This window comes from Equus przewalskii, chromosome 10 (assembly GCF_037783145.1).
Source record: "Equus przewalskii isolate Varuska chromosome 10, EquPr2, whole genome shotgun sequence".
NCBI classification, from domain to species: domain Eukaryota; kingdom Metazoa; phylum Chordata; class Mammalia; order Perissodactyla; family Equidae; genus Equus; species Equus przewalskii.
The window spans coordinates 30,939,585-30,952,063 of NC_091840.1; the positions used below are offsets into that span (position 1 = coordinate 30,939,585).

General features: G+C 40.2%; 1 protein-coding gene across 5 annotated transcripts in view; it reads left to right on the plus strand.

The window, feature by feature from the left end:
• The window catches only part of ANKFN1 (ankyrin repeat and fibronectin type III domain containing 1), a 371,664-nt gene that overhangs the window by 339,074 nt on the left and 20,111 nt on the right, over positions 1-12,479 (plus strand). For all 5 annotated transcript variants that reach the window (XM_070560769.1, XM_070560770.1, XM_008519821.2 and 2 more), the window contains exons 18-19: positions 4,381-4,547; positions 11,146-11,359. In XM_070560769.1, coding sequence (XP_070416870.1) covers positions 4,381-4,547; positions 11,146-11,359 — 381 coding nt within the window. The remainder of the gene's footprint in view (positions 1-4,380; positions 4,548-11,145; positions 11,360-12,479) is intronic.

Here is a 12,479-nt window from a genome sequence, read left to right on the forward strand (position 1 = left end):
ATGAAAGCCGTGATGTAAGAGGTAAGCTGTTGAATTTCAGAGGAAAGACACCTAATCTTTTCTTACACAGAAAATACTTGAGCTAGACCTTAAAGGATAAACAAACATCCAGAAAAGAAAAGGCGGAGCAGAAAAGGAAAATCATTTTAAGCAGACAGAATAGCATGCACAAAGGCTTGGAGACCTGGGAAAATGCAGCCCAATTAAGTATACTCTTAGTAGCTCAGTATGACTGATGCTTAAGGCATCTGAGGAAGAGTGACAGGAGATGAAAGTAAAAATTAAAAAGGTCAAATTCACAAATGGCTACTTATGCCATCCTAAAGAGGTTAGACTTTGTCCTGTAGGCAATGGAGAGTTATTAAAAGATTTACAGAAAAGGAATAATATGGTCTTATTGGTTTTGGGCAGCTCTGTGGAGAATGGATTGCAGGAGAGCAAAAAAGGGCTGAGACTAGACGCAATGAGATAGTTAAGAGACTGGTCCAGGTGGGCAATGATAAGAGTCTAAACCAGGTAGCTGAGGTAAGCGTGTAGAAGAGAAAGCAGAGGCAGGAGGAACTTAGGAGTTAAAATCAACAGGACTTTGTGATTGATTTAACGTGGTTGAAGAACAAGATGGAGGAGCCAGAGAGCCTAAATAGGGTGCTGAGATGGATAATGTTGCCATCTACCAAAATAGGAAATATGAAGAGAGGAACAGGTTTGGGGGAGGGGAAAGATGATGAGTTCAGTCTGACAAATGATGAGTTTTGAGGTGCCTGTGGGATATCCAGGCATTGAGCCTAATGGAATCCAGGCCACAGGCTTACAAGAAATGGCACAGTCTCAACTCTCATTCCTAATGCCCATTTTTCATGATTTAGGACACCATTCCTGAATTCCAACTGTCAACTCATTGACTACCAGGAATTTTTAGAGGGGCATCTCGTGCCCAGGTTCTTTCTGACACCTTGGCAAAGAATCATGGAACTAAATTGACCCCAGGAGGTAATCTTATTGATTCCTTAGCTTTCAAACTAGGCTGCCTGACCTAGACTGATTAGGACCTTATCAAGCTAGAGATCTTTAGGAAGAATATTCTAATCTCAATCCTATTATAATAGTCTAACTACTAAATAAGAATATGGAGCCTCATTCTTCCTGGGGGAATGGGGTAGGGGTGTAAACAAAACTTTATTTCATATCTGATATGTGCCACATGCTGTGCTGGGCACTTTATATACATATTATTTAACCCTAGGTAGGAATTATTATCCCTGTCTTAGATATGAGAAAACTGAGGTTCCCCTAGGTTACACGGCCACTATCACGTAGGTAATAAGTGGCAGAACTATGATTCAAACCCAGGTCTGTCTGATGCCTAAACTTCAGTACTTTCCACTCTACTATACTCCTAATCTGACTTCTAGTGTTGGTGCCGACTGCATTTTAGTCTGCCACTATCTTATGCAGAAAAAAAGAGAGAGAAAACAATGCAGAACATTAGTCTTAGTTTGTAAATCACTAACAAATCATGTGGTCCAGATAATGCATTATTGTACCCTTATACCATTTTGTCTGTAAAATGTGTGTGATTCACATTAGAAAAAAATTAGAAGCTTCCAGTCTATCCTCCCCTCCTCAGTGATGGCTACCAAATGTATCATTGCTAAACCACAAAAGACTATGTTAAAGTAACATTTGTTAAAGTAACATTAAAGGCTCTGGATAAAAACCACTAGAGCAGGAAAGAGAAGCACTGTAGTTGACAGGTCCTCATAGCTCACTGTGGTGAGTGGCACGGGTGGTGTGGGCGCTCTAAGACCACCCACTGATCCAAGGCTCCTACCGCAAAGAGACACAAGAGAAAGCTGTGGACATTCTGGAGTTTAGAATTCAGATGGGACTGGTAGTGTTTCCTTTAAAGAAATTCTTCAGTCCTCTGCCTATCTTCCCAGCCATACTTTAGAAAGAAGGAAAAAAAGCCAATTTTTTTTTTTACAAGTTGGTTTGGAAAGGCAGGCTGAGAGACACTTCACTCTCTTCACTCTCCAGCCAAGAGAGGACATCTGTCAAGTGCTAACAGGATATAATCCCTCCTTGAAAGGCATACAGACACATTCAGGGAGCTACAAGGGTCAAGAGCAAGTTACAAAGTAATGGTGATTCTTTCCTGTAGAGCTGCCAATAAATATCACAGACCTGAAATACACCTTTCAAAACAGGAAAATAAAGAGCAGTGATAAAAGAGAGAAAGGAAGGAAACAGGAGACTGTAGAGGAAGGGTCAGCCCTCTTCAGATCAGGGCACAAATTTATTTCATCATTTAGTCAATAAAAATTAGGTGAGAAGCTACAATGTTCCAGGTTTTGAGAAGATAAAAATTAACAGGAGACATGGATCTTGCCCTCAAAGAAATCACAGTTTAATACCAAGGCAGTCAAGTACATTACTACAATAAAGCAGGTTAAGTGTCCCGATTATTTAGAAACTAGGGCTTTAGGAGCACAGAAGAAACTAGTTCTGCCTGGAGGGAGGAGGTATCAGTGAAGATTTCACTGAGGAAAAGATACTCAAGCTGAATCTTCAAGTAGCAGAAGCAGCTAACCTAAAGGTATTGGTAGAGAAGGATATTGGAGGACAAGGAAAAAGCAAGTTTAAAAGCACAGAAGTACAAAAGAACCTGGAATATGTTAAGCTAGATCAAAGCTTAGGATCAATGTGGGTGGAGGGTGGAGGGTGGTTGCATGATGCAAGATATGATTGAAGATATATTCAAATCCTAGATCACAAGGAGCTTTCCCTTTGGTGTTAAGATGTTTGGATTTTACCCTGAGGTCAAGAAGGAGCTCTACGGAGGTCTTTAAGAAGGGAAATATCAGGAGAAGCAGACTGTTTGGGAGAAGCTCAATAGTTTGTCATTTACTGAGAAACCTGTATGAAATCAGTTCTTCTGTGTGTCAGGCAAAGAAGTGCTAGAGTAGAGAAAGTAGGAAGGAAAGATCTGACACAAGAGAGAAAAAAAACAAGCCTAGAACTGAGACTACCCAAACTGAGAAATACTTCCTCGAAATGGTGCACACCTAGAGTAAGGATGGACCTCTGAAGCCCTCACCCCATTCTTCTCTTCCACTTCCACATGAAGAAATACAAACAAAGCGGATTACCCTTACACTTATCTGAGATTGATCCTAAGAGGAAATCAAGCAAGGAAGTGGCAGTGGTAAGATGGGAATTGAAGGGTACACTTAAATCCCTCAATATGCAGAGATGTAGGGCTTCCTCACATGGTGTAGAGATCACCAGATGCCCCATTTTGAGGTAGTGTAGTTTTAACATCCCTAAATGATCATATCTGGGTCTCCAGAATCAAAAGCAAAGAGGTTCAAAGGCAATAATTAGATGTTCTTCCTAGAATTCCTCACCAAAGAAATAAGAATAAAAATGTTCCCACAGATTTGTTGAGTTATAGCAGCCCTATTTCCAAAGCATGTAACGCACCAGCATAGGTCAGAGGTACACAGAGTAAGTGAGGTTCCTGGAGGGTGAGTCTCCAAATTCAACAATCACCAGGAAGAGACTGGTACTATACTAATCTGAATCAGGATGCTTTCCTTATCCCACTGAAATCTGAAGTTACGGTATATGATCAGAGCCAGTCAGAGAAGTATGGAAAATCTGACCACCTCAGGCCGCCTGCACCAGGCTGACTCCCACACTACTCTTTCCCTCCTCCATGCTGGGGATGAAGACTGTCTCCTCTGGCCTCTGGCCCATTATCTTTTGAGAGAGAAAGGTCAAGTCTGCTGAAGACAAACATGGTCTGCCAAGCCATCAGCTCCATCATCCTTCTAGAAGAGCTGAGGAGCAGAGAGGCAAGAGGAGGATCAAAACCCATCATACTAGGTCCTTAGGGATATTTTCCAACCAGACAATAGACACTCTGAGAAAAGCATGTCTTGTATTTTCTGGGACTTCTGGCTTTGGAAAGGAGCACACAAAATACATACTGGAAATCACAAATTGAAATCAAAACCGGTTCCAAAGTGCTACTTGGCTTTTTTTTCCTTAAAGTGATAAGCAAACTTATTTTCCCAATATATATCTATATATATATTCAGCCTCAACTGTAGGGGCTGAACATAAACTGCAACTTAAGCCAACCCCACTTCCCCATACCTTACCAGGACTTGGTAAACCTTAAAAGGGAATACTGTCTGACTAAAGCCAGACAACTAGCCCCTTAAGAGCACATTTATAATTTATTTATGGCTTAATATTTTCCACTGATAGGATTAATAAATCACGTTTTCATTCAACTTGTTTTCTCTGAGGTATGAATTTCTCTATTTTGATACCAGATCTTAACATGCTTTATTTTGCTTGTCTGTTTTCCAGTTCATTTTTGCAGCTACAGGGAGAAATTTATTAGTCTGTATTGCCGCCTTTCTGCTGTTGTGGAGTTAGATTCTCTGAATACCCAACAGTCCCTGAGGGAAGCAATCTCAGACAGCGAGGTTGCAGCTGCCAAACAAAGACACCAGCAGGTTTTAGATTTCATTCAGGTAATAGTTTGTTTCTTCTGAGGTAAAAGGATGGAAGAAGGGGTAAGGTGGAGGGGATGAGAACCAAGCATGAGAAAGAATAGCAATCTGGGCTAAATTTAAAGACTGCAGTGTACAAGTAGCCAGTTGATTTGGTTAAAATGTATGGAGCTCAGGGAGATGTGAGTTTTTAAACAAAGACTTAAGAAAAAGCTACAGGTAAATCACAGAGTTACTAAGAGCTGCATCAGCCACTGTGGTGGGTAGCAGTGGCTTATCACATTGGAGAGAAAAATCACCATCAGAAGGAGTAGTGCTCAGAATATTATTCTTACCCAATAGCGCACTGATAATTCCAACAGACAGAAAAATTGTATTAACTCAATATCCCAGAGAAAAAGAGAAGAAAACAACCCACCACTTTATGCTAACTCAAATCTAGCTGAACCTAAGATTCCTCACGCTTCAGACTTCTTTCCAGCAGAGTTGACACTTTAATGTGTGGCTACCAAGGTTAGAAAATGTGTTCCCTGTCCACAGTCTTGTCTGGAAAGGCCCTATGGCAACATCTCAGGGTCTTGTGACAGGAGTACTGGCTAGACATCAAGAGAATTTGGATCTGGTCTGAAACTGCCTCTAAATCCCCTGGACAAATCTTACGATTTTTCTGCCTGTAGTTACCCAATTAATAAAATAGTATAATAGCAATACCCCTGTGATAAATATCACTATGATTTATATTCAGTTCAATTTGATAAATATTTGTTGAACAGCCAGGTGTTAGGCACTGTAAGGGAAATAAAAAGTTGAATTAGACATGGTCCCTGATCTTAAAGAGTTTAAAATCCATTAGAGTAGGCAAGAAATGTATATAAATACTATTTGTAAAATGAATCAGGTGCTGAAACAGAAGCACAAAAAAAAAGTTCTGTGTCAACACAAAAAAGTAAAAACTTACTTACATTTGTAGGTTTAAGAACAGTTGTGATAAAGCATGGAACCAACATCTGAGATAGGCCTAGAGGGAGAGGTTAGAGTATAGTGAGAAGAAACAGACTGGGGGAGGGTGTATTCAAAGAAAAAGTATACAACAGGTAAGGCACAGAGAACAGAAAAATAGTATTTGGGGAATGAGTAGTAGTCAAGATTGGTTGGGACATAAACGGAGTGAAGTATGGTAATGAGAAATTAGGCAAGAATGAAAGCAGCAATGAGATCCGATCACAAGAGCTTTACTAAAGGCCATTACAAGAAATTTGTACTTTATAAGCAACAGGGACCTGGCCAAAGTTTTGGAGAAGTAAGTTAGAGGCTCTCATAGCTGTTCAGGATAGATTCAATCAGGGGGGATATTCCTCCCATTCGCACTGGTATGGCCATACTGGTGGTTTACGGTAAGCACTCACTCTCATTGGCCATGCTCACTAAATGATTTGCATCTCATTCCTAGATTTAAGGAGAAGAAGACTAATGGCAGGAAAACCAGAGACAAAGCTATTACAACCATCCAGGCAAGAAGTAATGAGGACCTAAGATAAGGAAATGCTGTGAACTTTGGGCGAAGAAATTTCTCTCAATCCCAATCTCCTCATCTGTAAAATAGGGAGGATACTAATAGCACCAGCTCAGAGTTACTGAGAAAATCCAACAGGATAATGCATGCACAGCATTCAGCAAAGTGCCTGAACATAATAAGTGTGCAATAAATTATATATTCATTCATTCACTCGTTCACTAATAAGAAGGGAAAATGCTTTGAAACATGAACATGCAAGATTTGGGGTTTATTAAGTACTCAGGAAGAAAACAGTATAATATACTTGCAAAGGGGTGAGCTGACAAATCCTATCCTACTTCTCTCATTCTATAAATGAGATATCTTAGGTGACCTCTCAGACTAAAGAAATAAACCGTTCAAAAAGTGACTTGCTCTCTTGACCTGAGAATTTAATATTCAAAACATTTACATCATTTATTTTATTTCCAATAAAAGTGGAACATCAATAGGGGGAATGTGTGGGGAAAAAGAAAAATGAAGCATGAGGAGAATATGAAAGACTGGCTTATCTTTTGAACCCAGTATAAGGGACAATGGAACATAGTAAGAATAATGACCAGAAGTCAATTAGCATACATTTTTAGTCCTAAATCTTCCACTGATAAACCTTGGAGTTTTAGACAATTCATTTGATCTCCAGGGGCCTCAATTTCCTCACATGTAAAATGAAAGGATTGAACCAGATGACTTCTAAGGGCCTGGCTGGCTCTAACATTTCATGACTTCTTTAAAAACCATAAATATTTCTAGAGAAGTACTTCTCTAACCATGCCATAGGTTCTGTTTCTGCTTTACTCCACTTAAGCCTCCCTGAATCCAGTATGTTCATGCAACAAAAAGGCTGACTTTCTTCAGTCTGTCCCAGTCTCAAACCCCTCCAGGAGTTCCTGGCTCCATTCTTACTCCCTGATGACTACCCTTACTCCGTTTTCACCTAACCTAGGGCTCCACTACCTTTTTCTCTTTCCCTTTCATCACAGCATTAAGTGAGATGGATAAAGGCAGGCCAGGCCAGGAATTCTTCAAAGTGCTAGCCTGCTCTGGTCTCCCAAAGCAGGTAACTTGAGAGTCCACTCTACATACTCTCCTTCCAGCCAGCCAGGTACATGTAGACTTGGATAAAAGCCAATTCTCAAAGGGTTCAAAAAAATCACTTCTCAGCTAGGGTAAAACGAGACCATCTCCCTGTACCCATAGCCTTCAGCAGACTGCCTTGCTCCATCCAACATGAATAACTTCATTGACTGCAGATAATGTGAGATCATCTCTCCCCTTATCTATGTTGGGATTCTCAGTTTCTCTCACTCAGAATGAAAACCAGCTGCAGCCACTCACCCACTGGCGTTCACAGCTCAGTCCACCACACACCATAACCTGCAGAGGCAACCACCAGCCGTGAGAGCATTTGTATGATTCCAGATCTAAGACAGTGTTGAAGTCACTACACAAACCAAACATTGTAAAGAGCAAGGGAGTCTATGTAAATACAGTGAGGAAAAGAAGCCAAGGAGTACAGCCAGAAACGGGGAGGGCTGGGCCAGAGGAGGTGCATAAAATCGTAGATAAGGTATACAGGCTTTACAGACAGCACATGCAGCAGAAATGTCAAAGTGCACAGACTTGAAGCCTGGCATATTTTGAGCTGCTAAAGCCTAAAGGGCAATTAGGCTATAATTTATATACCGTAATGCTTCAAATGCTCCTAAGCTGTAATAGAAACACAGCTCATTAAATATAGCCAATCTATCATCCCCTCAAGCACCTTGTAACTGTGCTGTGAAAAAACCAATCACCTTTACATTCTAATAAAAATATTATCTTGCCTGAGTACAGAGAAAGGGGTGTAATTTATGGGATGAAAACCAAAATTTTTAAAGGGCAGGGTGAGAAACGGATGCAGAATTTTTAACCAACAAACCTAGGGAGTTTATGGTCTTTCTTTTTAAAAACGTGTCAGCAAGTCTTCAGAAGTTGAATTTGAACCTTAAAATCAAGGGGATTATGTTGTCAGTTATTTTTAGATCAACAGTATAAGGTAAAATGGGTGCAAATTGTTCCTTGTTTTAGAGCTACTTAGCTAAGTCTGTTAAACTCAGTCCACAGGCCTCCCTGTACCTGTGTTTTTAATTTTTCTTCAGTTAATACTTCATCATCACTGAGAAAAATTAAGAAGTAAACATTGTTTCTACACATAATTTTTTAAATTTCTACAGTAAATTTCACTGTCCATCCTCAGCAATAAGGCTAAAGCAATCTTATCCAAAGAGAACAAGTGGATTATTATTAATAACTGTCTTAGTTTCCTAGGGCTGCCGTAACAAATGACCACAGCCTGGTGGCTAAAATAAGAGAAATGTGTTCTCTCACAGCTCTGGAGGCCAGGAGTCTGGAACCAAGGTGCTGGCAGGCCACACTCCCTCTGGAGGCTCCAGGGGAGAATCTGTTCTCTGCTTCTTCCAGCTTCTGGTGGCTGTTGTCATTCTCTGACTTGCAGCCACATCACTTCAGTCTCTGCTTCCGAGGTCACACTGCCTCCTTCTCTTCTGTCTGCCAAATCTCCCAGTGTCTCACTCTTATAAGAATGTCTTTACGAGGACATTTGTCATTGGAATTAGGGCCCCCATAGATAATCTAGGACAAACTTCTCCTCTCAAAATCCTTAACTCAAATCACATCTGTTGCCATACAAGGTAATATTTACCCTTTTATCATTTAAGGTAATATTGACAAATTCCAGGGATTAGGACATCTTTTGGGAGGCCACATTCAACCCACTACAATAATCATGACTGTCACTGTAACAACTGAAAACTTTACAACAAGGTACAGTTTATAAAGTACACTCATCTACATTATCTTACTTAATCCTGAAAGTAACTCTGTTCAAGGGTAGAGATCTAAAGAATTAGGTAACCATTCCATTCATTCATTCATTCACTGAGCAATCATTTATTGAGTACCTACTCTTTGCCCAGTCCAGAGTAAAAGATACAAAAGCATATTGTAACAGCTGTCCACAGTCATGTAGTGCCTTTAAAATAACTGAGACAAGAGTATGCTGCATGAGGTGGGACCAATAAAAGCCAGAGGAGAGAGTCACAATCCCATCAAGAAAATTTGTCAGCATCTCCTCTGGGATTCCCACTTTGTCTTTACCTCCCTAAACTTCAGATTTCTCCCTTTACAATGCTCAGTACCTCCTAACAGGCCTGCTCCCTGCTGAACGCTTTGCCCAACTCACTACCTAACAAAGCCTGAAGCTCAATCTCATGCTTTCATTAATAGCCCTTAATACTCTGCCAAGTCCTGTCACTCCAGGACAGAACAGAACTAGAAAGCAAGAAAAAATGGCTATGGACCACACAGTGCCATTCACTAGTTTGACTCTAGCTTGTCTGTCACTCTGAGTAGATAGAGTGTCACAGTTTCAGAATCTCCTCTGTGTTTGTTGGGAGCACCAAGTTTGTGGATACTCTTTTTTTTTTTTTTTCGGTGAGGAAGATTGGCCCCAAGCTAACATCTGTTGCCAATCTTCCTCTTCTTGCTTGAGGAGAATTGTCACTAAGCTAATCTCTGTGCCAATCTTCCTCCACTCTCTGTGGGATGCCGCCACAGTGTGGCTTGATGAGTGGCGCTAGGTCCACACCCGGGATCTGAACCTGCAAACCCTGGGCCACTGAAGCAGAGCATAAGAATCTAACCACTACACCACCAGGCTAGCCCCAGTGGATATTCTTTAAAGAATTTTCTTTAAGTACAGATTAAGGCCTTAAGAAGGAATTTTGAAAATAAAATAGAACACTGGGTAGTCTCTTATCTTTAAAACTTCTACAATCAGAGACTTTAACCTTGCAGTATTCATACAATGAACACCTTCTACCTGGAAGTTGAGTGACAGCAACTTTCCAAATGTTCTTCAAAAATAAATCAAAGTGTCAAGGCTGGAAAGGACCTTAGACATCATCTAGTTCAACCTCCTCTTTTTACAGTTGAGTAAATGGGTCTGAAAAAGTTAATGGCTTGCCCAAGGCACCCAGTAAAATTAGATGCAAAACTTATCACACGCTCCAGGGTCCCATGAAAAAAATGTATGACTAACAGACCCTCTTTGGAGAGAGTCAGAATAACCAGAAAGTTCGTGGCCAGGGTCTATTACGTTCTGGGAAAACATCTGTCATTTACAGAGGTAGACACAAAAACACGGTGACTTTTACACTAATAGGCTTCAGAGAAACAGCTATTTTACTTCAGAGTGAAAATGTTGTTAAAATCACTTTGGTAACCCAGAAATCAAAATGGTAACAATCTAAAATGGGCTACCCTAAAAATGCAAGGATGTTTAAATTACTTAGGAATAGGCTGTTTAAGCTGTTTTGTACTTTAGAAGCACTTATTTTATATGTAAGAAAGTAATTAGTTTAATATATAAAGTTATTTCTTTTCTATTAAAATAGGTCCAAGAATCTCTGCTTAGCAAAATATTCCAGTAATGCTTTGTTTTTCCAGTTAACAGAGAGGAACTGAAACTACAGTTCTTTCTTCAAGTATTCTGAAATTCAGATTTTATCAGATCCCTTCCCCACAATATCCTAATGAGAAATATTTCATTACATGCTGAGAATTAATAACACTTCATATGTGTGAGAAACGTACCCTGCAGTTTCACAAAGCACTTTCAAATTCATCATATCATCCAATCATCAACAGTCCTGTGAGGTATAAAAGGGGAGACATTTTGTTCACAGTTTACAAATAAGGCAACTAAGGCTCAAAGAGGTCAAATGACTTGCCAAAGGTTATTACGGCGCTAATAACTGGTGGATCTCAGCTGGAATCCAGGTCTTCCACTATTTGCACTAAATGACATAGCCTCAGAGGTAAAATATGCAAGAGATTATAAAGAAGAGATATTTTCTGGCTTAGTAAAACTATGTTGAAAATACTGTACTCTTGCTCAAAACCAATACTGTGGAAAATGTATCATCTTGAACTCTCAAGAAAACTTACTCCTTTTTAATTTCTGTTTGATAACTTAATGTCTTTTATCATTTTATCCCAAAGCAAATAGATGAAGTTTGGCGTGGAATGAGATGGATCATGGATGCTCTACAGTATGCAAGATACAAACAACCAGTTTCTGGTTTACCCATCACTAAGCTGATAGACCCCTCAGATGAGCAGAACCTAAAGAAGATCAATTCTACATCATCACATACAGACTGTCTTCCATCCCCATCCCCATCCCCAGAGATGCACAGAAGAAAGGCAGTGAGTGGTAAGCAATAAGATCTAAAGTTCTGTTTCACTCATCAGATTCTTTGTCCTATCTCCACTGATGTTCTTTTCTGCTGAGGCGTTGGTCCCAGCAAATAGTAGGAAACACTGCTCAGTGATGAGAGTCTAAAAGCATAGGGGGAACAAAATCAGAACAGTGAAGGGGTAGGAAACTAGTGCAATAACCTAAGATCAACTCCATTTAGGTGTGGGGAAGATTCAGTCCAGTTCTAGCCCAAGCTTCCAAAAGGACACAGAGCAGGGATGAGGCTTCAGAAATGCAGAATGGAGACGGCTGCAGTGCCAGTTAAGGGCCAAGTCAGCCAAGGGAATCTGACCAAAACCAGGGAAGGAAGGAGAACAGGCCCAGCCTCTAGTAAATACAGGCTGGCAGGAATGAGGGAGGAAGTAGGTCCCAGCCTGGGTAAAAGTTCAGGGCAAACTTCCCATCCACATGGCACCAATGTCCTGGGGTGGGAGGTGGGAAAAAGAGAAACCCTGGATAAACTAGAATCCTGAGCCTAAGGCCAAATAAGTAAGTTGGCCTCACCATGGATACAACAAGCAGGAGACAACTTACAGAGAAGCTAGCAAGTCACCTCCACTCTTGGGAACTAAGTTAGAGTTTACGTGGCAAATACTAAGCACGAAAACATGGCTGGGTTAACACAAATTTCTACAAACACCTTTACGTGTATAAACAGAGAGAAAGAATACTGGTCAAAGGCAATATAATGCTCTTGCCTAGGACATGTTGAAACTAGTGCCATTTTTCTAGTCAATTAAAACAATGGCATGCAAAGCATCTTTCTTGATTCTATAGCTTATAAGAGCTCCAATTTTGTGTACAATAACAATAATTGATATTTTTAATAAATAGTTCTGAATTGTGGGCTTGTCCTATAGGGGGCAGCATGGTGTAGCAGACAGAGCTTGGGCTTAGAAATCAAGAGACCTGGATTCAAATCCCAGCTTTGTTTTACTAGCTATATTAGCTTGAACAGATTACTACACACATAAAATGAGAACAATAATATCTACACCTTGAAAAGTTACTGGTTAATAAGACAATCTATGTCAGAGATGCATGACATATAATAGACAATAAATTATAGGTAACA